Raw genomic sequence first — 27,059 nt, forward strand, 5'->3', positions numbered from 1 at the left:
GTCAGAAAAAAAGTGCAATTTACATTTAGTGATAGATGGGGACAAAGTTTATGATGCAAAAATTCTTCTGTTAACTTCATTATACTTCTTTTTTGTTTGTTTTGATAAACCTCTATTTGCCAATTAGCATTTGACTAACTTAGGTAGAAAAATGCTGATATTAATATCTAGTTTTCTCCTTTGTGTAATTATATTTCCCAGTAATGATTTCGATCTGTCATCGTCATGGAAAATATGGGGACTGGAAACTTTTTTAAAGCTAAAATAATATTAAAAATAGCATTGCTCAGCTATGTGTTTTACCAAATTAAAGATTACTGCAGGAATGACAACTTCATTCAAGCAAATCATTTGGAATTACATTAAACAGCTGCTGTTAAACAGCTGATGACAAAGGAGACCATTTTGATCTCCACAGCAAAGGGAATCTAGCAGGGCGCTGCCTGCATGGGGTTATGAAGAACATTGTGCTCCTGTGGACCCACACACAGCGTACTCCCCATCGCGCTTGTTGCCAAACACTGGGATCTCTAATCACTTTGTATTCAGTCAGAGATCCAGGAAGTCCAAATCCAGCCAGACAAATGCAGAACAGCTTAGCAGAAGCAGCTTTAACAGGTGCCGTCGGTATGGTCTTAGGGAACCTGAGAGACAAGACAAACCATGGGGAGCATTGGTCATCGGTGTCAGTTTGCCCAGCACACTGGATGGCACCAGTCTCTGAACAGCAATTTGCCACAGAGACCAGTTAATTGATCCTTAAGTGATGGCATAACAGTGCAAAAAAAAAAAAAACAAAAACATATTTAGACACCTTAGCTGTGCAAGTTCCCGGCAAACAGGCTGCTGCTGGATCCCTTGCCTGCTCTCCCTGCTCCTTATAGTGCTAGAAAGAGAATGGACTGGAATAAAGAGCATGTAGCCATGACAAATTAAAAGGGATGGATGAGAGATTTGATTTAAGCAGGTATTGTCTTTCTACGTCGACTGTAGGCAACTGAAGATTGCCACCCCATAAGCATAGACACAGATGGCTGGGCCCCTCCCCGGCTCTGTCCCTGTCTATAAGGGTATGTGGTGCCCCCCAGGAGACTACACTCACATACCATGTTTTGAGATTATTTCTAGTTTGAGAGGACCACTGCACTCAGATGTAGACTTGCTTTCTGTGTGTCGTCTGCCTCAATAACAGCACTTGATGTAAGTGAGTTTGAAAAAGTTGGCTGGCCTGACAACATCCTTCCAGATTCTGTCACTTTATAAACACAGGGATGACTTATATTCCCCACAAAAAAATCAGAATTTGTGTATTGGCAAAATGTTCATGAACTTACTTGTGTAACTTGAGCAAACACAAGAGAAAAAAGAGGTTTCTGTGTGTTCAGATACAGCAAGTTGCAGAAGAAATTTGAAAAATCTGCATTAAGGTGGACAACAGCCTGTATAAATAGTTCTATTAATATTTAGACTCTTGGCTTGGTACTGATAGTAAAAGAGAGAGAGAGAGAAAGCATGGCCACATTTTAAATTATTTGGAATTACTGGCAAAGTGTTCGCTTCTGCAGTTGGGAAAACATTTGACTTTCTGGTATGTTTTTCTTTTTCTGCTACTACTGCATTAAAAAAATGGGGTCCCAGACAGATTAGAGTAGCTAGGCATTCTGGTGCCACAAAATGTCCATTTCTGTCCTGTCTGGGTAGCATGATTAACTAGTGTGATACTTGTAACCTGTTCTGAGCAAGCGTTGATCTAGGATGTACATTGACAAGTGAATTGAGAGTCCACTGCTTATGAGGGATTCCAGCTTTACCCTCTGCTTCCAAAGACTCTTATTTTCTAAACTTTATTTGTAAATCAATAATTACATCCCAACATAGTCCTATCTGAACGCCCTACATTTTAAGAGTAATAACTATTTCAATAGTATCTTTTATTAAAGTTCATGTTACCGACATCATAGAATTAATCTTTATACAGTCACCTTTCTAGTTCATTTGCAAGAAACTAAAGCAAAATGGAGTTGATAGAATAAGCAACATTATATGCAAAATGAGGGAGGAAACCTACTGGATTTTATTAATTATATCTTAGCCTCCTGAGCACTGTTGTTTTTTGAATTGTGCCACATACCGTTTTCATAGATTAATAATATTTTAAGGTTTGAATAGAAATTAGTCCTTTTTTCTCACAGTAAAGTCGGTAGGCTGAGGCCTAAAATGATTGAATGATTCGCTCAAAGCCCACAAATTGCTCACAGCAGAACCAGAATTATACCAGTAAGTATTTTGGTATTAAGTGTTTATGGATTATTTGACAAAAATCATCATAACTATTTTGGAAGGAAATGCAATCATTGTGAGCCGTGTACCCAGTTGCCCTACCTTCCTGTGTCTGGGATATCCAGAGAAATCAGAGAGAAGCTGTGTTGCTGGGCGTAGGGGTAGGGGAGAGGGCTTTCACCCTATCTATCATTATATCCTTGTGATGCTATAAAGGACCTGTGCAAAGGAACAGAGCCGTATGAATGATATTGCAAGGACCCAGCACGTGAGACAAAGAGGTATATGAACACCGACATTATTCCCATCACATGGTATTGCCACAGAGTGAGGCAGAAGAATAAACACAGGGCTAGGACAGAAAGAAGCCTGGTGGGATGGGGGTAATTACTCTTAAGTTTGTCTCTGCCACTTATGGGTTGATATAATCCCAGGCAATTTAAATGACATCTCAGAATGCTTGTTTCATAATCAATAAAACTGGAAAACTAACATCGTTTATCTCACAAATAGGTAAAATCAGATTAGGGGTGTGCAAGCATTTTTGGAAGCTTTAAAGTGAGTTGTTTGTGCTAGAAATTAATAAAATAAACAAGTCTACAAAATACAAATTCTATGAAGCCTGTTTTATGAGTTCTTTGATGAGGTTTCCTTTGCTAAGTCATACTGATAATTACTGATAATAATCTAAGGTCTTTTGAATATGTTGAAGGAAAAAAATTAAGTTAAATAAGGCCATTTTAAGGAAAATAGTTACAATTTCTTGCAGACAGGTATAGCATAAAACAAAGCAAAGTAGTGTGTGTGCATGGGTTTACATGCTTCATTTATTTGATGAGCAGACAGTTTTTGGAAAAAGGGACCAGTCTTTGTTTATTTAGCATTTGACAGCTCTGTAAGATCTTTAAGTTAGGAGATGAAGATTCAGTGCATATGTTTATTATTTCATCAAACATTTACCAGTTATATCTATTTAAACAGGTCACTAATCAGCTATAGGATCTAAATAAATGGTATGACGTTCCAAGTGATACCTTTGAAGATGAATACATCTGCCTACGTTTTCAAATTTGACACCATCATTCTATCATTAGGCAAGCAAAAATACTATGAACATTAAGAACTTTAAGCAAAGAATTCTTTTAAAAGTTAGCTTTGGTAACTTCTGTTATTTACAGTTATGTGGATGCCATACTATTTGGGATATAAAACACTGTATATATTAAATTAATATTTTGCCAATGAGGGCATTTTGCCTGTAAATATGAATATTTTATTAGTTTGGTATCATTTTTCTTTTCATCAGCCTAGCTTGGGCCTCCTCTATTATACATTGCTTCCATCTAGGAAAAGCATGTGTTGCAGCAGAAAGAGCTCAGACCCTGGCAGCCGATAGTCCTGGGGTCATATCCTGGTCCTGTCAATTACTAGCCAGGTTTTCTTGGATAAGTTAATGTTTGAGCTTCATTTCCTTCTTTTTATTTCTTCATAAAATCAGAATCATTATCACCATAATATCTACTTTTTACATTATTAAGATTGTTAGATAATTGCACAATAAAAGAAGGCTGTTACTATTTTTACATCATTGAACTTTTTTGAGGTTGAGCAAAATACTACAGTAAAGCTCTCAGAACAATGCTTAAGACATAGTAGGTGTTCAACAAATATTTTTCATTTCTCTTTGACACAAACTCTATATTAAAGCCTATATGAAACGCTGTATTAAATAATAACACCATATTACATTTGTATACTTTTTTACGATTTACAGAGTGAGTTTGATACATAGATAATTGCCTTCTACTTGAAGACTGAAATATAAATATACATCACCATAATACAATTTAAGGATAATAGCCATTCTTTATTGAGTGTGTCTTTTACAGATGACTAAACTAAATACAGAGAGGTTAAGTAACTTTCTCAAGGACAAACTCCTAGTAATACACAGAGCTGACATGGAAACTTACCCAACCTCCTAACCAATTGGCTAACCAGCCTGCACTGAATACATGCATCGAGAGACCGGACAAAGGGAAAGGAGAGGGCAGGGGGAACCTCAGCCTTCAACTCAAGAGGGCAAAAACTCCTATGCATAGCACAGTGTTTGCAATAGAGAAAAATATTACTTAAGTGAATGAAAGAAGCAAAAACATAATGGGCATGGTGGTTCATGCCTGTAATCCCAGCAACTTGGGTGACCAAGGCAGGAAGATCGCTTGAGGCCGGGAGTTGGAGATCAGCCTGGGCAACATAGCAAGACCCTGTCTTTGGGAAAAAATGATGGGAAACAAACGAACAAACAAACAAACAAACCACACAGGCGTGCATGATGGTGTGTGCCTGTTGTCCCAACTACTTAGGAGGCTGGAGGTGAGAGGATCGCTGGAGCCCAGGAGTTTGAGGCTGCAGTGTGTCATGATTGTGCCACTGTACTCCAGCCTGGGTGACAGAGTGAGACTCGACTTAAAAAAAAAAAAAAGGAGGAAAGAAAAGCAAAATGTGAAAGAATATAGCAAAATCCAGGGAGTATTGTCTTCAATAGGCACACCTCTAACTGACATCCCATTATAAAAGAAAAATTGAGACCCTGGGCTGAGTTCTCTCATGGCTCAGCCAGCAATTTCTTGAGGAACTTTAGACTCTGTTTTCTACTCTAGCAAAATAGTTTGCAAACTTTGGTAAATAGAGGAGAAACATACACATTTGCTAATATGGAACCAAAGTTAAACCTTGATCGGAGAACTACAGAAAAATGTATATGCCTACCCTCACCTGGAGAGCTAAATGAACGGGTACTTGAGAAAACCTAGTCAAACGACATCATGAAGGCTGATGTAGCTTCGATGGCAGTAGGCCAGCAATATTGCTAGAAGAACAGATGGAAGATGGGACACATTTGTAGCCAAAAAGAGACTACTCATAGGTAACACAGCATGTATTGCCAGGAATAAAGATGATGAGATGTAGAAATAACCTCTATAAGTCCTATGTGTGTGCATTTCTTAAAATCAGATTATTTTTAATTGTTGGACAAATTTTGAAAGTTTTTGCCTGAAATCTGTGTGTTTTTGGCATTGTTGGACCTTTGCTTTTAGGAGTGTGTGCAGAGGTGTGTGTACGTGCATGTCTGTGTGCACATATTCAAGTGTGTGGTACTAGACTCAGATGAGATGGAGTTGATTAAAACATCAAATGAGTTACCCTATGAATGTTGTACAGTTGATGTTTACTTCCCAAGGCAAGAATATGGGCTTGGATTTCTCCTGTGTGTAAGTATTTTATTTAGCGCCTAGTGCAGTGCTAACAACAATGTAATAAATGCTTGCCAAATATAGTATAAATAAATAAATTGATTTAACACCCAGAAGTTTCATGCTCTTTATTTTATTGCCATTTGTTCAGAGGCACAGAGGAAGAGACTCTAACGGACAATGCATTTCTTACTCTCATGGTTCCTTATCCACCCAAGATTGATCTCTATGGATTTGTTCTCTTAAAGCACTTAACCCTTTAAAACCCTCCTAGCAAAACTTTCTGCTCATCACTTAGATAAAAGGAGGAATACAGCAGATAAATGAACAGAATCACACTCCATGTGGCACCATGTCCAGAGGAATCACAAGTAAAATCTGGTACTTAATGGCAGTCAAAATAGTGATTAAGACCAAAAGTTTCCATGAGCAGGATTCGAATTGTTTCTGCAAGTTACCTACTATGGAAGTTATAGTAAGTTACTAAGTCTTAGCTTCCTAATCAGTAAAATTAGAATGTTATTGAGATGATTGTGAGGTTCAGATGAACTAAATGATGTAAAATTTTGAGCACAGTCCTAGCACATCATAAACCTGTGATACTTAGCAACACTGACCATCATGTCAATGACTGTGATCACAACGACAGTGACAGTGATGATGATGAGTGTTACCCATGAATGGTGATGATGATGATGATGACAACAGTGAAGATGATGGCAATGGTGAGAGCACTTAGTGGCTAACAGCTTGCTAGAAAAACTCTCTAAAGGAATCGTGGCGCAATCTGTTTTCTAATTTATGTTTCTGGGTCTAAGACTGCCTTCAAAACATGCTATTAGTTTTTGGAAAATTTAAACCAGATCTCTAAGTTAAATTACTCTGAAGAGGAACACTTTTATATTTTTTAATATAAGGGACTTTCTGAATTCTATGCCATAGCCAGAACAATGATTTCACACTGAGATATTTATTCCAGGGTTCCCTCCATGATCCTAAGAGTCACTTTAAGGAGGGTGTATTGTTTTATTTCAGCTGCATTGGCACAGTGTCCCACCATTAATAGCAAATGAATAGACTGTGCCTGTTTTGTAACTTTCATTCTCTACCCAATGGCTTTTCTCATGCTTAGCAAATAAATAAACTTCCATTGTATGCTATTGTTGAAAAGTCATATTGTCTTAGATTTTAAAGCACACGTTTTATACAGAGGACCTGTAGTACAGCTAGCAGCCTCATTCCATTGGTTTCTAATGACTATCATGGTGAGACACAGTGACTTTGACAGAAGGAGGAATTCACTCCATTAAGCAAATATACTGGAGGCTCCATACTTTGTTGGAGTTAATAATTTCATCTTTAACAACTGAAGCAAATTTGAAAGATGCTGCACCTCTCATTCAATGCTGTACTCATTTTGCCTTGATCAGGGAAGGTTGAATGCTCCTATTTTGATGTAAAATCTCCCTAAACTGTTAAGTTTGAGGGTTTTTTAAAATTGTCTGGGAGAGTCCAACACCAGAGGGCGATGTGAATTCAACATTTTTACTTGTTTTCTTGTACAGTTTACTTTTGGTGTGTAAACAAAATAAGCATATTTTGTGTTCATAATGATTCGTTTTCTTAAGATTTTTTCTTCAGTAACTGCAATTTTACTTACCCTGTTCCTCTCCCCACTTTTGCATTTTAACAAGGAATGGAAGGATTAAGAAATCATTCATTCATTTAGCTGTCATTTATTGAGTATCTAGTATATGCAAGGTACTATATGAAAGGGTTGGATAGAGTTAGGACAGAAATGGATAAAGACTCATTAAAGAAATATTTACTAGTCACCTGTTGCATACAAAGCACTCTACTAGGTACTACTGGGAATATAAAAATGAACCAGGTAGTTCTTGTCTTCAAGGAACTTACATTCTATTGGAGAAATATGATTCCCTTATTCTCTTTTATCTTAAAGATTGCTCACTTACCCCAATTTTTTCTTCCCCCAACAGTCTTTTAGAGACATAGCTCAGAAAATCTGCCTCTTTTGCTCCTTTCTCAAGTCAAATTGGCCATGCCCTTTTTTAAGGCTCTAACCTACTTTATAAAGACATATCACATGTATACAGAGCATTACAAATGGGTGTCCTTTAAATATAAGATGGTGGGAATAGCTGAGGCAAAAATCCTGGAAATAGGAATGCATTCGGTATGTTCAGGTTAAGTGAAGGCTGTGATACCCAGGCTCTTTGAAGCAGACCTGTGGGAAACTTGCCAGGAAAGAGGGTTTGGGTCACTTTATGAATAGACTTGAATTTTCAGGTTAAAAGAATCTTGACTTTGTTCTGTAACAGTGGAAAATGTGGGGTAAAAGTACTTGAAAATGGCATACAGAATGAATTAGAAAGAAGCAGAAAAACAGAGGGAGGGAGACCAATGAAACCACCAGTGAGGAAATTCAGGCAGATGGAATTTAACTTTGAGAATGTAGAGATGATTTAGAGTCAGAACCAACAGGACTTAAAAGTTGACAAGTGTATTCCAAGCATCCATGTACAAAAGTGTGGTATTTTTTGACATCAAGAGGGTTGCAGGAATTCATCTGTTTCGTAATAGTAAGAATTCAAAGCTCAGAAAGCAATTGCCCAGCTAGGCTTGCATTCATTCATTTATTCATTAAACAGCCTGTTCAATAACATCCAGTCTATCAGGCCCTAAGCTGTGTTCTAAGCATTCAAGATGAGACAGGGTCTCTGCCTTCAAGGAGCTTGCAGTTTAATAAGAGAAGTAAAATCACGTACAGATATGAAAATGCTAAAGGATGGCAGGATAAGAGATGCCTCCAGAGAGGAGGTGATCTTTATGAGTTTCCATCTGGAAAAGAGGTATGTGTGTGTGTGTGTGTATGTGTAGGGGGGTATTTTGGGGTATGTGTAGGGGCACGGGGGAGTGTTAGAAAGGGGTTGTGGGGTTGGTGTTTTAGCCTGAGGGGTCCACACATGTAGTGACACAGGATTGTGAACAGGTATAAAGAAATAATTATAATATAAATTCTAAATATAAATTATATAATATAAATAATAAATATAAATATAATATAAATTACCCTGACCCCAAAGAGCTTTCAATCCTCTGTTTAGACAATGTTCTGTTTTTATATCCAATGCTATCCCATTATGTTGGACAGTCTTCCCATATGGGGACGGGGGCGTGAAAGAAGAGAGAAGGGGGACTGTGATAACTCAATGCCAATTATATTTGAGAACCAATTTCGTATATGACTTAAAAAAATTTATCTGAGAATTAACACTTTAAATTCTTCTCAATGAAATAGTTAAATTCAGAAGGTGAAAAGTGAAAGAATGTCAATATATATATATATAATCCCATTTTGATAAATGTGACATGGTAAATTCAAAGCCACTCCAATAAATGTCAAGCTTAATACAGGGGCACCTCTGCCTGCAAATAATCTCTAGAAGTGAGGTAAACACTACAAATAAAAAAATGGAACACTTTAAGTTCTTTATAATTTTTTAGTTCCTCTGTCGGTGATATAGAAAGGTGTGTAGAAAGCATTATTTCTCCACAAGCATCTAAGGCAGGGTTACAATTTCTTTCTTTTTTTCTTTCTTTCTTCTTTTTTTTAATGTTAAGCACGTTCCTTTGCAGGGCTTAGAAATCTCTCTCGTCCAAAATTGAACAAAAAAGGCCTCCCCTTGTGCTTTTTTTGTCAGGCTGATGAAGCTGTATAGAAATGTAAATGCAATATAAGAGATGGTAGTGGGAAGCTTGTGTTTTGCTCTTCTCTTCTCTGGGGCTCCCTTGTAAAATTATTCTCTGATTTTGCTGTGTGTGTGTGTGCACCTCTTGTGTAAGGGCATTTAATTAGCTACAAGTTACAACAAAGACTTTTGAAAGGAAAATATATCTGTGGTGCAGATGCCTTTGTTTTCATTCTGTGAACAGCTAGGTTTTTAACTCCCTTATCAAGAGCTGCATGAACTGCCCAGACTAAATTGGGAACATCTCCACACTGTTTGACAAATAGATTTTTTGTAAACTGATTTAGCCTTTTCATTGTTTGCATTTCATTATATAGCAGACTTCATGTCACAAAATCGGTATTCATTCAAAATAGAGAATTTAGAGATAGGACAGTAGCCAGATAAAAAATATTGCACAGGTCGGGGCTATTAAGCATAGAATAATAGCAAGTCAGTGATCCAAGGGGCTGTTCTTCAGCAGCAAAGGGGCTAACATAGCCGAGGTCAGGAGTCAGACTCAGGACTGAAGATGTGTCTCTGGCCACATTTACAAGACAATCTGCAGGGAACAGAGTGAGGAATGAAGGAGTTTGGCAGGATAAACTGTAGGCAAGAGACATCTTTGCATCTCAAACTTCATTCTCCTGAGGGATCGGAGGTGGGAATTTTAACAGTTGAGATGTGTCTTGGTCTGTTTTGAAACATTTGCTCATCAGAGTTTGGGGTTCCATGGCACATATAGGAGAGCCATATTAGCAAAATAGATTTTGAGAAGGAGTTAGCAGTGAGCTGGGTTTTCATTTCTTCTAAATCTTTTAGCTTGGACCAGTGGGTCTCAAACTTGAACATGCATCAGAATCACCTGGAGGAGTTGATAAAGTACAGATTGCTGAATCCCATCCTCAGGGTTTCTCTGGGGTGGCAGGGGCGAGAATTTACACTAACAGTTCCTGGACAATACTGATGTTTTCCTTTGAGAACTACTGGTATAAACTCTACATACCAGTCATCAGAGGATCAAATGATTTGCGTTTTTAGAGCACCTATCAGTTAAACCCACTGAGCAATGAGCATTGGCAGCTCTTCACCATTAACCTCAAATAGAAAGTCCAAAAGACCACAGCCGATAGTTTATGTGTAGGACTTGTCTTTGTTTTGTTTTTATTTTAAAAAATAGCTTATGTAGAGCTATGTTTATATCACATCTTATTCTGCCTGTTTCCTACAGCCAGCAAACCTTTTTTTTTTTCACTTTAATGAATCTTTGGAGATACCTTTTATGCACTTGTCTCTCAGTGTCGGGATTATTTATAAAGATAAACAGGATGCAGTTTTACTCTCAAGAGGCTTACAGTCGTGGGATAATCAGATAAATACGAAGAAAACATTAATAGCATTTTGTTAGTTGAGATGATAGAGGGATGCTGAGGTCTCTATCCTACTGGGAGCCTCCCCTGACCTCCGCTCCAAGGTAAACTAAGTATTAAGGATAAGTAGGGGCTGGTTGCAGTGGGACATACCTGTAATCCCAGTGCTTTGAGAGGCTAAGGTGGTAGATCACTTCAGGCCAGAAGTTTGAAGCTGCAGAAAGCTATGATTGCACCACGGCCCTCCAGTTTGGGTGACAGGCCTGGGTGACAGAGTGAGACCCTGTCTCATAAGTAAATAAATAACAAATAAAATTTTTAAAAAGGATAAGTAAGATTTTGCTAGGCAGAGAGAAGTGAAACATTGGCGTGTATTCAGGAATCTGCCAGTACTTTGAGAGTCCTAGAATTTTTTTTGTTTATAAGTGCAGGCTGCTTCATCTTTCTCAGCTCTGGCATTTATTTTACTGTCTCACCATTTCATACTTTTCCCCTACTTAATCTACTTTTTCCCCTTACTACATTCGGTTTGACTATTATTTTCTGTTAAATAAATAATCTACATTCATTGTAAATTATCTAAACAATACATAAGAATATAAGGAAGAAAATGAAAAGCAACTAAATTTTATTGCCTTATGATACCACAGATTTTGTTTAACCATTTCACATCTGTTTTTACTCTGAAGCATAGTATTTAGCATAGATTTTTATATTATACTCAGCTCTTCATTGATAAGCATTTTATGGTTCACTTTTTTCTCCTTAGATGCTTGGCAGTATAGGACTTATTTTAGTAAAGTTTCATAAACCGATGGATCCCTGGAAATTTGGTTTCTCAGCACTGTGTCACTACAAAAGCTGGAGTCCACCGATGGTCTTCACTTTACCCTAAGCCCCTTCCTCAGCAGTTAACTTCACCTTTTTCCTTCTTTTTAATGTTGGCTGCAGTTTGAAACCCCAGTAGATCTTATCCCAAAAATACCACTGTATGGACCCCACCCTCAGAGATTTTCACTGGGTGAGACCCAGGCAGCTGTATTTTTAAAAAGTCTCCAGGTGATTCCAATGTGGAGCCAAATTATCTCATCCTATGATCACTGCTGGGCTTTGGGGTATTAGCATGGCCAAAAAAAAAAAAAAAAAAAAAAAAAAGTGATGTCTCCTCTGCAGAACTAGTGAAGGTCTGGAAGTCACTTGCATTTAGTGATTGGCATCTAACACAAGCCACTGATAGTTTTTGTGGGCTGTATGTAAGGACGAATATTTTCTTATACTTGCATCATTCACAGTGAGCTTGGATTTATGTTATCTTGTTTGTTTTCACAACAATCTTAGGGAGTAAGCAGGTAAATTTATTGTTTTTTTTTTTTTTAATCCCTTCTTGCTAGTTGTTGTTCTTAACAGATGATAAAACCAATAATTCAGGTACTTGCCCAAGGTCACACAGCCAACAGTCTGTACAGCCAGGATTAAGACAAGGCCATCTGATATCAAAGTTTATGCTTTTATATACACTTCCTTTACACACACTTCCTTTACACGGTTCAATAATGGTAAAATAATGATTCCAGGACCTGGGCTAAGTAATTTAGCAGTGGGTCTTAGTCTATACTTTGGCAGCGTATTGAATTCACCTGGGAGCCTTCAAAACTCTTGATGCCAAATATTTTAAATTAATTGGCTGGGGTGAGGCTTGAGGATTGGAATTTTTCAAAGGTTGAAACCAATGCTATATACAGACCATTTCATTTAATCCCCTTAGCAACAATATGAGATTGGAGTCATTACCATGTTAACAGTGAGGAAACTGAGACATACAAGACTTTAACCCACCAGCCCACCTGTCTACCAGCTAAAGAATAGCAGAAGCCAAGCTCAAAACAAGGGTGAACCACTGTCTGCAGCTCTTCTGGTCACCATATCTGTCTCCACCAATTTTAAGGCTTTTGCTTCAAACTTTGAAGCAGATGCAGCTGAGTGAACCATGAGACATATAGTAGCCAGAGAAAGAACTGAATTGAGAGTTTTTAAAAGTTCAAGGACCACATTCCTGTCTGTAAACTGAGCCGTAGCAGCCAGCATCACTTTATTTATTGATTTATTTGGTATTTCTTGTTGCAGGATTTGATTTTTAAGACTCAATATGTTGAAACATGAAGTTTAAAAAACGTAGGGGCTGGGGGTGGAGAATATATGAATAACAAAGCGAATTCTGAGCCATTTATTTTTAATAAAAGCTGTGTTCCTGAGGATGAAACTGTAGACTTTTAGAGCAAAACAGGTCTATAGAGATCCTATTCTCACATCTTGGCATGTCCCAGAATGACCTGGAGAGCTTGTTAAAACACAGACTGCTGGGATCTACCCCCGGAGTTTCTGACCCAGTAGGTCAGGGGTGGAGCCTAATCATTTGTGTTTTCAACCAGCTTCTACTTGATGGAGATTCTGCTGGTCTGGAATCCACACTTTGAAAACTACTGCACCGGTTCCCTCTTGTTCGCTGAAGCCCAGCAAATGCAGCAGCTAACACAAGGGTACAGATGACCAAAAACCATTCTTCCTCAACTGTTCTTTCTACCACATCTTGCTTCTCTGAGAAAGAGAGGGGAGCTTCAGAGATGGTATTTTTACGCTGACCCTAAAATTCAGCGTGACGTCAACTTGAGGGGATAAATATCACAGTTAAAATAGTCCTTAACAGCCGGGCATGTTGGCTCACGCCTGTAATCCCAGCACTTTGGGAGGCCGAGGTGGGTGGATCACGAGGTCCGGAGATCGAGACCATCCTGGCTAACACGGTGAAACCCCGTATCTACTAAAAATACAAAAAATTAGCCGGGCGTGGTCGGCAGGCGGCTGTAGCCCCAGCTACTCGGGAGGCTGAGGCAGGAGAATGGCGTGAACCCGGGAGGCAGAGCTTGCAGTGAGTAGAGACAGCGCCACTGCACTGCAGCCTGGGCGATAGAGAGAGACTCTGTCTCAAAAAAAAAAAAAAAAAAAAAAAAAGTCCTTAACTCCTTAGAAGCACCATATTTTGGGTGGATCATAGGGTCTAGAAAGGTTACTCATTAATACTCTAGGAATGGGCACTTGGGAAACTCCCCTCCTGTTCTCATCTTTCTCAAGTGAAGGTGAGTATAGTGACCCAGGAAACAAAATATATGTGTGTGTGTGTGTATATATATATATACATACACACATATATATATATATTTTGAGATGGGGAGTATTGCTCTGTCGCCCAGGCTGGAGTGCAGTGGTGTGATCTCAGCTCCCTGCAACCTCTGCTTCCTAGGTTCAAGCAATTCTCTCCCTCAACCTCCCGAGTAGTTGGGATTACAGGGGCGCACCACCATGCCTGGCTAATTTTTGTATTTTTAGTAGAGACGGGGTTTCACCATCTTGGCCAGGCTGATCTTGAACTCCTGACCTCATGATCCACCCACCTTGGTCTCCCAAAGTGCTGGGATTATAGGCATGAGCCACCACTCCCAGCCTGAAATTTTTAAGTAAATTAATTAATTGAGACCAGTCAGGGTCACGTAAGTATGTAGATTTATTTATAAATGTAATGTTAAAGATTGAAAACTAGTGAATAATTGTTCTAGAGGTTCTCTCATGGGTGACAGAGGTGGAGGCAGGGCCAGGATTTGCCATTGCTGCACAACCCTGTCTTAAGAAAAAGATGGACCAGGTGATGTGGCTCACGCCTGTAATCCCAGCAATTTGGGAGGCTAAGGCTGGAGGATCCCTTGAGGCCAGAAGCTTGAAACCAGCCTGGGCAACAAAACAAGACCCTGTCTCTACAAACAATTTGTTTTTTTTTGTAATTAGCTGTGTATGGTGGCACACACCCGGTTACTCAGGAGGCTGAGGCAGAAGGATCACTTGAGCACAGGAGTTTGAGGGTGCAGTGAGCTATGATCTCATCACTGCACTCCAGCCGGGGTGACAGAGCCAGACCCTGTCTCAAAAACAGAAAACGATGAGGCTGGGCATGTTGGCTCATGCCTGTAATCCCAGCACTTTGGGAGGCGAGGCAGGCAGATCACCTGAGGTGAGGAGTTCGAGACCAGCCTGGCCAACATGGTGAAAACCCATCTCTGCTAAAAATACCAAAATTAGCTGGGTGTGGTGGCAGGCACCTGTAATCCCAGCTACTTGGGAGGCTGAGGCGGGAGAATCACTTGAACCCAGGAGGCGGAGGTTGTAGTAAGCTGAGATCACGCCACTGCACTCCAGCCTGGGCAACACAGGAAGACTCCGTCTCAAAAAAAAAAAAAAAAAAGAATATGGAAATATGTAGTAGCCAACTTTTTTAAAAATTTATTTACAGGATAGAGGGGGGAAATTCATAAGTCAAAATGTTTCATTTAATGAGTAGCTAATTTTGAAAGGGTAAATATATTAGCCCCATTAAAATACTGACAAAATTTCTTCAGAGAAACATTGAAACTCATTTTAAAAAAAATCAAGTTGTATGAGTGCGTTAGTCTGTTGCTGCATTGCTATAAAGAAAGACTTGAGACTGGGTAATTTATAAAGAAACACAGTTTATTTTGGCTCATGGTTCTATAGACTGTACAAGAAGCGTAAGTGCCAACATCTGCTTCTGGTGAAGCTCCAGGAAGCTTACAATCATGGCGGAAGGTGAAGGGGCAGCGGCATATCACATGGTGGGAGAGGGAGCAAGAGAGAGGGGAGAGGTGCCACACATTTTTAAATTTTAAACACCCAGCTTTCTAGTGAACTACCAGAATGAGAACTCACTCACCACTGCCAGGACAGCACCAAGCCATTCCTGACAGATCTGCCCTCATGACCCAAACACCTCCCACTAGCCCACCTCCAACACTGAAGGTCACATTTCAATATGAGATATGGAGGAGACAAAATAGCCAAACCATATCAATGAGTGTGAACATTTTTGCCAAAATCAGGAATTTATTTGGCAGATATTTGTTGAGAGTCTAAAATGTCTAGATATCAGTGCTAGGCACAGTGCAGAGGATTAAAGGCTGTCAAGAAGTTTACTCAATGGAAGGCAGAGACACATAAGGACAATCTACCTTGACAATCTACCTTGACACAAACCAGTTAGACCAGTAAGAGCAAAGCATGATAGGACACAGAGGAGAGAGCCATTGATTCCCGCCTGGTGCCCCTTCAGGAAGGCTTCCTAAAGGGAACACTTGAGAGTGGGTTTTTTTCTTTTTTTTTGACAGAGTCTCGCTCTGTTGCTCTGTTGCTCTGTTGCCCAGGCTGGAGTGCAGTGGCGTGATCTCCACCAACCTCTGCCTCCCTGGTTCAGATGATTCTCCTGCCTCAACCTCCCAAGTAGCTGAGATTACAGGCAACCACCACCACACCTGGCTAATTTTGTATTTTTAGTAGAGATGGGGTTTTGCTATGTTTGTCAAGCTGGTCTCGAACTCCTGACTTCAGGTGATCCACCCCCCTCAGACTCCCAAAGTGCTGGGATTACAGGTGTGAGCCACTGCGCCCAGACTGGGAGTGTTTTATCTACCCTGTGGATTGTGTTGCTAAATGTTGTAGCTGACTAAATGAGAGCCAGAATTACAAGAAAAGGAACCCCCCCGCTTTTTTTGCAATGGTTTATTTATAAATATGTAACTTTCTCCTCCAATAAGAGCACATGAATTAAGTATGGTAAAAATAAACAAAATATTTACATTTACTTTCTTTATATCTCAAAATATTGATTAGGATTGAATAACTGAATAGGTTTAACTGCTCGATGACGGCAATGAAGTCAATGTTGGGGCAGAACGTGGGCAGTACTAGAAAGCTCTCACCACAAAAAGTGCCCTTTAAAGCTAATATTGTCTTATTTAAGCATCTTTGCTAATAGGGAAAGCAAAATGTGACCCTGTTTTCTCCCAAGATCTTCTCAGCAGTAACATACCCAGGCCCCAAAGCACCTGGTAGTGTGACAAAAAAAATGCCCTTATACTGCAGGCTAGCAAAATTATAGAGATGAAACAGAATAATTCCATAGGGAATCTTTGAAAAACTGTAAGCAAATATGGTAGTTTTAAAGTTGAATTATATTTTTTTGGATTGTTGTTGCTTCTGTCTTAATGAGGAATGATTTTGCTCCCCTTTAAGTCTCTTGGTTCCTTAGCTCAGATGTCCTAGAATTTTACTGTGGTTGTATGGCTGGGAAACTTGGGAAAGAGAAAGCAGTCAATTTGGAGCTATACCTAACCAGAGTAAAATTCTTGATAGAAAAGGGAAATTATTGAGACCACAAGATTCCCCCTCCCTTTTTTTTTTAATTTTAGAGATGGGGTTCCACTATGTTTGCAGGCTGGAGTTCAGTGGCTATTCATAGACAGGTGTGATCATTGATCATTGATCATTGATCACTGATGCCTTGAACTGCTGGACTCCAGCAATCCTCCTCCCTCAGCCTCCGGAGTAGCTGGGACTACATGTGCACGCCACCATGCCCAGTGGTTTCCTTTTCGTATTGTACGTTTTCACTAGTAGGGCAGATCACCTGAGGTCAGGCGTTCGAGACCAGCCTGTCCAACATGGTGAAATCCCGTCTCTACTATAAATACAAAAATTAGCTGGGTGTGGTGGCGGGCGCCTGTAGTCTCAGCTACTCTGGAGGCTGAGGCAAGAGAATAGCTTGAATCCGGGAGGCAGAGTTTGCAGGGAGCTGAGATTGCACCACTGCACTCCAGCCTGGGTGACAGAGTAAGTCTCCATTAAAAAAAAAAAAAAAATCAATAAATCCAGATGTTAACTTTGCAGCATGAAAACTGAGTGCTGTTGGGCAATCAACAAACTCTTTGAATCTCAGGTCATCTATAAAATGGGGATGATAACATAATAATAATGAAGTTTCTACCTGCTACAGCGAGTTGTCATGAGGAACAAAAGGAGCACGTGTGAAATTGCCTTGTTAATGTTAAATTATAGCAACAATATTGGATATTCCACTTCTTAATTAGAATTTTTAAATGTTCTAAACAGCTAACTTTTCTGCCCATATTTTAAACATATAAAAATTTAAAAAAATTTCTTTGTTAAATTTCACTTCTTTGTTTAACGTTCTAATTTATCAAAGGATGAATTAATCCATGTCTATTCTCACTAATGAAAATGGTCTTTGATTTATTTAGTTTTCTAATTCAACTGGTAACTGAACTCTTGCTTTTCGGTAACACTGTTTGATTGGATAAACCTTCGTGATCCAAATAGCTGTGCACTTAGTTACAAACTTAGTTACAATCCTGAGATAAGAGCCCCAGGATTTCAATGTCCTGAGTACAGTCCTCATGCCCATCCCCCATCACCATTCCTGGTAATTTAATCTACCACGGAAATGGGAAAGGAATTCTTTGTCTCACTCTCTGTTTTTAAAATTGATACATAATAGTTGTACATATTTTGGGGGTACATATTGTATTTTGATACATGCATATGAATGTGTAATCATTGAACCAGGGAATCTCACTCTTTTTTGCATCCAAAATGTGGTTTTCTACAGATAACAGTTGGCTCTCTAGAATGTGATATGTTCTCATCAGGGCCTTGCTCTTGCAATGAAATCATCAAGCAAAACACACAGGTCTCGTTTTAAAAATTGCAAGGAGTAAAGAGAGGTAAACAGCGGCCTAAAAGTCAGACCTTTGTCTTTTTCTGCTGATTAATTCCCTTCTTCCTCTCCCCATAAGAGGAAAAATCCACCTTCCCACTGAAAGTATTCAGTGTTCACTGCTGCTCCAGTCAAACATCTCATAGAAATGGGAACTCTGTGACCATTCTCCATGGGATCCTTGTCAACATTTAACCAAAGAAATCTTTAGATAATGAAAAGTACTTAAAATCCTTAATATAGAAATTTTTATGTTGCATACGAGAACCATTTTTGAACACTTAAAAATATTTGGTTTCAGGACATATCTGGGATCATGATTTTTAAAAGCATTTGCTGTCAGATTAAATGAGAATATGTTTCCATGTTACCCTGCGAAGGGTCACAGTTTTAGGTACTGATATGGCAGCTTTGTTTGCTTTTGTTTTAATAATAATTGTTTTCATTATCCAATACTTAGTCAATATGAATATTTACAAAACATGGAAAATTAGAAAGTAGAGGAAGAAAGCAATCATTCTACATTGCTCCTTCTTAGCTATCAAAAGAATAAATGATGATGAAGTGCTGGTGCGCCTTAGTATAGCATGGAGCAAGCCTTGTCCTCAATCCTTTTTTACTCTTTTTATCTTTTTCTACCAACTTTCCGCCTCACCATTTACCTATTTTTTCCAATCATCTTATCTCTTAAATTTTTCCTGTATTACTCTAGTTACCTGGCTTGAATTATCTCATTAAATTTGGCAGCCTCCTTTAAAATGAATAATTAACTGAGTAATAGCATCGGTCATTAGTTCATTCATTCATTCACTCATCCAAGACATATTCATTGTGTTCCTATAACACTGACAGGAATATTTCTTGAGTTCCATTACTGGCCCTGGGCATACTGTCAGGCCCAGCCCAGCTCACAGATTACAGTCAGACAGAGTTTAGAGTAGGGAAAGGTGTGGCCATTTAACAAAACTGAATCCCTGAAGGAAATGATAGTTAAAATGTGCTTATAAAAGAACAATAATTAGCTGGGGAGAAGACAATTTATTTCTACCAGTACATTCCCAATTCTTTTTAAATATGTACTTTTTTTTTTTTTTTTTTTTTTTTTTTTTTTACCTTTCTAAGCTTTTGGAGAAAGTAGAGGACCATTTGGTTTACACTTGGATATTTATCTCTTAGGTTCAGAATTCCCTTGGCTTTTACTGGACCCATGTCCTCAGAGAGGTCAGATCTCTGTCGGAGTTCTATGAGCTAGTATATTATCAACAATTGTGACACTAACATTGGTAGCTTGTTGCTAACGAAGCACTGGAAAGGGGAGAAATGTAATCTTTTCTAATAGGAGCTTTCCTACTACCTAGGTATGTAACCTGGGTTAAGGCTCTTAACCATTCTGAGCCTGATTTTCTTTACCTGTAAAGTAACCAAGCTGGACTCATAATCCCTATGGTCTTTCCCAGCCGGTAATTCCCCATTGCCCAGACTTTATGTGCTGCCATAGATTAGTGGCCATTCAATGTAACAAGAGCAAAGCCTTGTGAAGAAATTGAGTTCTTGGGATATCTGATCAAAAGAGCTCCTAGGTGAATGAGCTTGTGCTTGGGATAGTAATAAAATCAACAGCATTATTGACTGAACTGCTAGAGTAGAGGGATGTGGAAGAAGTGTCTTAAAGGAAGAGAAATGGAGTATGAGCAATTTCTCTCTCCCCTTCTTTCTGGTAAACAATGTACGACTGAATTCTCTGGAGAGTCAGCAGAATCAGTTAACTTTCCCAAGTCTGTCTTCCTCACCCCCATGCAGAAAACATCATGGTAACTTTAAGGGGAACATCTTTTAGTTTTCCCTTTCATTACATGCAGCTAATGTATATGTGGCAGTATGGCAAGCAATTCATAATGTAACATACTTGCACTTCACTTTCTTTTCTGTATCCAGTATCTTCCACTCCTAGTCAGAGATGGAGGCCAAATGAATTACAATGCCTTTCTCTTGCATCTCTCTGTTCAGTTTTAAAAATTTGTAAAATAATTTTTAAAGATTTAAAAATAATATAGCTAACATTTATGGAAAGCTCACTAATTTTTTATTGTAGGATGACAATAAAATGTATTCTCCAAACGGGGGCACTATTGAGGGTGTAGGAAGGTGCTACTGTAAATTGTTATGCTAGGACACCTGGCAAAAGCCGAAATTTCCTCAGCCCATGGGATCATATAGTCCCCAAACTGGGGCCAGATATTGTGCTATATTGGTTTAACCTGCTTAATCCCCATAAGAATTCTATAAGATTGTTATTGTTATTCCCATTTAGTAGCTGAGGAAACTGAGATTAAGATGGGTGAAGCTGACTCCAGTCCAAAGCCTCATCCCTCATAATTGGAATCTGAACCCAAGGCATGTTCCAGAATGACTTGTAATCCCTTGCTCTAAAACCTTCTTCCAGGTCTGACAAACACACACCTCTAATTAATTTGCCTTGGTTGGGGGAAGGAGACTCTTATCAAACATAGTCATTTATAAAAAGAAATCTTAGAAGTGTGTCAGAGAGTTCAAACATCAAAAAAAGTATAACACTTTAAACCTGTTTATATGGATACCAGATGTTAATATCTTACTTTTTTTTTTTTTTACTAGTCCTTTGAAAATTCAGACAAAAGGATTAACACAAGCCATAGGAAAAGGGAGCTTTTAAATTTGTATTGAACATCCATATACGTCAGGAAAAAAATACATTGTGCTTTTTTTGATGTTTTATGATATATACATTTTTAGACTCAAATATATTATATGTTGAATGGGGTGGTTAGGATGGGTAATTTGATCATTTTACTGGTATCAAAGCATGGATTGCTTATTCTGGAATCTGTCATGTTTGTTCCACTTCCCCCTCCTTCTCTGTCTCCACTACCCCCCCACCCCCACCTTCCTCTCAGAGTTAAGCTACCCTTTATTTTGGACAACACTATCACACACATGATTGAGTCAACAATTTATGGCTTTTAAAAATAGGGATTTTGTCCTCTCTTAGGTTTATTGTTTATCATAATCATCTTTCAAGTGAAAAGGCTAATTTACTCTTTCTATAGGAATATTTTAAGCTTGATTATCATAATATTACAGCTGCCTCAAAAGGTCTAAAACGGGACATTGACCTTGAATGTTTTCTGCATTTAGCTCATGGTGCTTAACATTCAGGAAAGAATATAACTGCAACTCATTTATTAATGTATAATCTCAAAACATTAACTATTGCTCTGTAAATACATGCCATGCAGATTATAGAAAGCTTGTAGGATACTATAAAATGCATTTGGTATCTTACCAGGGTAAGTATGATGGAAATACAACCTAACTAAAGTCAGTTTTCCCATTGGAGCTACTGTAGTTTATAATTTAATTTTTACTGACATTTCGCCATGTGTATTATTAGTTTGACAAAACGAAGGTGAAATAATCCTGAATTAATTAAACAGAAACTGAATTGCCTCTATTAGTTTCTCTGTCTTTCTCTGATTCTTTTTTTTTCCCCTCCAACTTTCACAAACAGTGGGAAAAGAATTTAGTGTGTTATGGAGGTGAGACAGTTGCTCCCCAGAGAATGGGCTTTTTTTTTTATATATATAGACTCCATAATTTGGGAATGGGATGGATTTATAGGACAAGAGGTTTGTCAAAAGGAAAGGTTTTTATTAGTGCTTCTGTGGAAGCGATCACTTTCAGTAGAAATGATTGCTTCTTGCCAATCGAGACAATAATTTAAATATCAAAGCCTGTGCCCTAGAAATGAAAGGCAACAGAAAATGAGGAATGATGAATTGATAGAGGGCTGGTGGTAATAAAGTGTAAAGTAGTCATCCTGACTTCGAAAGAAGTCTGCGTGTTCTCAGTGGGAAAGGTGTGTTCTTAAGCAGGTTTATAGCACAAAAGAAACCCCAATTCTCAGATGAGGAAATGAGGGACAGGTAAGTGAGGCAACCTACCCATGGCCACACAGCTCATGAGGAGTAGAAGGGAGCCTGGTGCCTTGCCTGTCATTTTAGGTTCTTTTCCCAAGGTTGTCTTTTGGAGTTAAAGATAGTAGTTTGTAATTGTCTTGGTTTGCTTTTTGTAGGATGGTGTATTATACTATATATGATACATTTAAAACAGCAGGGAAAATAGTTCAAAAAGTTAAACAGCTTTTCAAAGATTTTATAATCCTGAGGAAAGATTACTAGGCAATTTGAAAATCTAAATTTGTGATGCCTTGTTTAGTTTTACATATTTAGTAAATGATGAATGTGTAATATGAAATAAAAACCTGCTTCAAAAATGACAGTGATAAACTTAAACATTTTAATGCAGGTTAGTCCTGTTAATTTTCAGAAAAGAAAGGTAGGAGCTAAAAATAGCTATTAATATGCAATAACAGCAAGACTAAGCATTTCTCATCACCTTCTAGCAACATAAGAATTCCTAGTTAGAATGTTGCAGGAAATGATTCTGACTTAAATGTAGTAAAATGTCTGGTGTACACGACTATAGGAATCTTCCTGTTGTTTCCACTTGAGCTTTGCTTGTTTTCGTTCTGTTCTTTGAAATAGAAATGAAGTATATTCTCTGCTTGGTGACTGTGCATTAGTTGGGGACTGAGAATGAATTTGTTTGGATATTTATGACTGCATTGTTTAAGGAAGAAGAGAATGAAACTATGCATACACTAAAAGCCTGATGCATAATAGACTGATATTAATTAATTTATTAATATTCTTTGTGAAACAATTGTGAGAGATCCTTTTGTTTGGTTCAGTTTTTCTTGATTTGGGTAGACTCCTTGTGGTAAGATTGTGAAGTGTATAGACTGGGAATATATGTGTATCCTAGGCTGTTTATCTGTTTGTTTGTTTTTTTTTTCCAGATTTTTTTGTAATTGAGATTCTTGAAGGTTTAAGCTCAGTATTACTCATGATGCATTTATTTCCCATGATTATCCATTGTTTTCTCCTGCAAGGTGAAAAAAATCTGGGACCAGGGAAGTTTCTTGAGATGACTGAACTGTGTATTTGTAAAATATTCTGGAAGCTGTCAAACAAGTTTAGTGAAGAGGATTTTTTTTAAATTTTAAATGGTTAAACTGGATTCAAGACAGTAAGTACAGTCTTTAGGTCCTTGACTTGTACAGGTGATACTTTGATCCCAAGGGGAAAATATCCAAGTCTACACAGCTAGTACACGTCTGGTTACTCAGAAAGCAGCGAGCTCAGTGAACACTGCACCTTACGTAGATGAAATATGGTTAGTGAAAAATCAGTGGGGATGACACTATGTATGTTTGTACATGTATCTCTGTGAGCACAGAAAAATGACTTACGCATAAGTATGAGTCTAAATATCTTTAAAAATATACACCAGTGAAGTCAAATGAATCATAATGAGGGCAAATATGTACCCAAAGGGAAATAAGAAAATTATGGGAAATTAAAGATCACTTGTACGAAATTTGGTGACTTGAGGTCCACCGGTAAATACAGTACAAATCTTGTCTTTAAAAAGCCATTTCAGAGGAGTAATAAAGAGGTTCTGTCACAGCATAATGCAAAGAAACTGAACACAGTACAGGATTCTGCACAGGTGCAAAATCGGAATGCGTTCTTTGAGTACATTAAGATGCATTGAGTATATTAAATAATTTACGTTTTTTAAAGAAATATCCATAGCCAAACCAAGAAGGAAAGTTTCTCTTTTTTTTTTTTGGTATATCTTTTTTAAAGTATGTGCAATTGAATCTATTAATTACCCTGAGAATTTTAGTTTATTCAGAAATCGAGATAGTAATCATATGAATCAAAGGATGTTTTTCTGTCTTTGTAATGCAGTATTAGCTTCCATATTTCTTTGAGTGTATTTTAGAAAAATCATGTTTCTTTTGCAAAATGCCTGTTTTATTTTTTAATTGTAAAATGATTACATGTCTTATTTTAGATTGAATAGACAATTTTTTTTTTCTCTCAGTGTCTGCAGAATGCTTGGATTTTCTTCTACATCTGAAAGCTCTTTTAATTCACTGCTCACAACCAAATTTACATCTTAATTGCAGAGTTCACATTTAACAATATAGACAGCATAATGCTACTGGTAATTAAGCTTTTACTACCTGCTTTTATACAGTATTCTGAGGCACAGTTTTTGCTATGTGAGTTCTGATCTAGAAACTTTGTATGCATTTAGAACACAAATAAAAGGAATCAGGCCTATATCTTAGATATAGCTAAATACAAGGCAGTGAAATTGCTTTCTTCTGTGGGGGGACCAAATCATGTCTGTCATTTTTATATTCTGAATTTTAATGTGGCTGCTCTATTTTAGTGTTTTGTTTTTTTAAAGACCTGGAAAATTTGAGAGGGTTGAGGGAGTTGAGTCCTAATTTAGTGAATTTAACACACGATGAATATCTGAACTAATTTATTTTGATCTCAAAGATTATACTATTTCTATCATGTAGGACTTAAGATGTAAAAGGTTGATAAGCAGTAGAGCTAGATTATATCAAAATTGTGGGTTTTTCACTCTCCATAAGGTAGCAGTTATCTCTTTGCCATAAATAGCTGGTATCTATTCCAATGTACATTTGCTAGTATAAAAAAAATCCTGTAGATTAAAATAGGACCTAAGCAAACTCTTTGTTATATGGAAATTAAAGACACGGTATACACAATTGAAGGCGGAAAAAACACACTTGTCCTCTTATATTCTCCTTTTATTTTTATTTTTTTTGAACAGTTTTGATTGAGAATTCTTAGTTTTGTAAATTATTATCTGTTTGAAACTAGTTCTTATAGTGACCAGACTGTGTGATGGTTTATAAAATGTTTCTGGGTTGATTTTTTTAAAGCATATAGGATGCCTTATGTATAGAAACAAATATGTACACTGTGTTTTATTTGAAAGCAGGATGTTTTGGGTAAAATCATATATAAAATTATATGCCTCCTAGTTTGGAAGCTTGTATTGAAATATATACATATAATTAAGAATACTTGTAGTGCACTGTTTAGTAATGCTCTCCCTACAAAAAAAATGCTGTCTTTATTTTGTCAAAATGCATTGAGAGAGATTTAATTCGCTATTTACCCCCACAGCCTTCAGTCTCCCCACCCCTAAAACTGAAGAAGCCAATTTGTCCTGCCGTTGTTTACCTTTGTTTTGAAAAGCTATGCGTTGTATCTATATGTAAAGAGACAGTCTCAGGTATAGAAAGGTTTACACATATAATTTACTTAGGCATTCTCTCAAATTGTATCGTCACTATTTCCTCTTCTGTAGTTGTGTAAAACTGCATTCCACCTCAGAGATGACGATCCCAGTTCACATGCTCAAACAATTTAGAAGAATGCCTTTATTATTATTATTTTTAATGCCCAGCATACATCAGGAAAACAGGAAAAGACATGATTAGGAATACATGAGAAAGTACAGCACCAGATAAGCAGCGGCCCCCGCTGTAATAAAAACACAGACAACGGCAGGACAAACTTAATTCTCTACCTTCCGCAGAATCCTTTCCCAAATTAACTGAGAGTCTGCGTGAGTTCTCCTTTTCAAGGCAAAAGAGATCTTAGGTTAGAAATAAAAGGCAAAGCCCTCCAGTGCTTAGAGAGTTAAGTTAGTTATGTTTCTTTTGTAGCTTCTCAGAAGAAAAAAAAAGAGTGAAAGAAGGGAGAAAAAAAATCAAACCCGAGAGTGTGTATTGGGAGCGTTTCAATCGCTCCCTTCTCCGCTCCCTTTTTCTCTGCCCACTCTCAGTTTCCAGCCCCCTTCGGCTCTCTGCACCCTGCCTACCTGCCTGGCTCCTCTCGCTCCGTGCAGCCTCCCGTCGCCTCCCTCCTGATTGGGCAGAGGCCCCCCAATCGGCTGCGCGGCTGGGCCGGTGGGACTGCATATGTAAAGCCCTACTTCATATTAATAAGCTCCAATCGGGGCTTTAAGTCCTTGATTAGGAGAGTGTGAGAGCTTTGGTCCCAACTGGCTGTGCCTATAGGCTTGTCACTAGGAGAACATTTGTGTTAATTGCACTGTGCTCTGTCAAGGAAACTTTGATTTATAGCTGGGGTGCACAAATAATGGTTGCCGGTCGCACATGGATTCGGTAGAACTTTGCCTTCCTGAATCTTTTTCCCTGCACTACGAGGAAGAGTAGGTACCTTTTTTCTTTCCTTTTTAAACTCGTCGTGGGGGTGCGGGGGGTGGGGGCGGACAGACTATATCTTTACACGCTGATTCAGGTAATGCTCTGGGTATTTTGTGTGCACGAGTGCTTGTTTGTGTCTGTCTTGTGCCTTTTGTGTTGAGGGTGATCTCCTAATTCAGTAAGTCGAGAATTGTTCTCTGACTACAATGTTACCTTTGAGGCAAAGCTCAGTGACTGTCAGTAAAACAGCTGTGTGACAGTCACTTCTTATTCAGGTGCTAAGAATAGGCACTTGGCACAAATGCTTAGTGAACTGTTAAAATGCATCTTTTACTAGGACCCATTTTCCCAAGGAAAGATGTTTTAAAATACAATATTCAAAATGATTTATACTATTGAGTGCCTCTTATGTATTTGCAGTTTGACAGATATTTTCAGCTCCTTGTCATTTCTTACCGCGCAGAGTTAGAGGCAAAATTGCACATTTACTAATTCTCCTTCAGAGAACAATTTAAAAACTAGCCCTATGCAATTCTGAGCTAGAATAATGTTATTTGCATGGTTAGCGTTAAGTCAGCACTTAACTGACAAATCAGTCCA

At 38.1% G+C, this 27,059-nt stretch overlaps 1 protein-coding gene across 5 annotated transcripts in view; it reads left to right on the forward strand.

Moving 5' to 3' along the window:
- Positions 1 to 27,059, forward strand: part of ESRRG (estrogen related receptor gamma) — a 592,374-nt gene that overhangs the window by 340,505 nt on the left and 224,810 nt on the right. Inside the window, exon 1 of one of the 5 annotated variants that reach the window (XM_009237667.4) lies at positions 25,323 to 26,464. Coding sequence (XP_009235942.1) covers positions 26,409 to 26,464 — 56 coding nt within the window. The 5' untranslated portion in view covers positions 25,323 to 26,408. 5 annotated transcript variants of the gene reach the window in all.

This window comes from Pongo abelii, chromosome 1, assembly GCF_028885655.2.
Source record: "Pongo abelii isolate AG06213 chromosome 1, NHGRI_mPonAbe1-v2.0_pri, whole genome shotgun sequence".
In the NCBI taxonomy this organism is placed as follows: Eukaryota; Metazoa; Chordata; class Mammalia; order Primates; family Hominidae; genus Pongo; species Pongo abelii.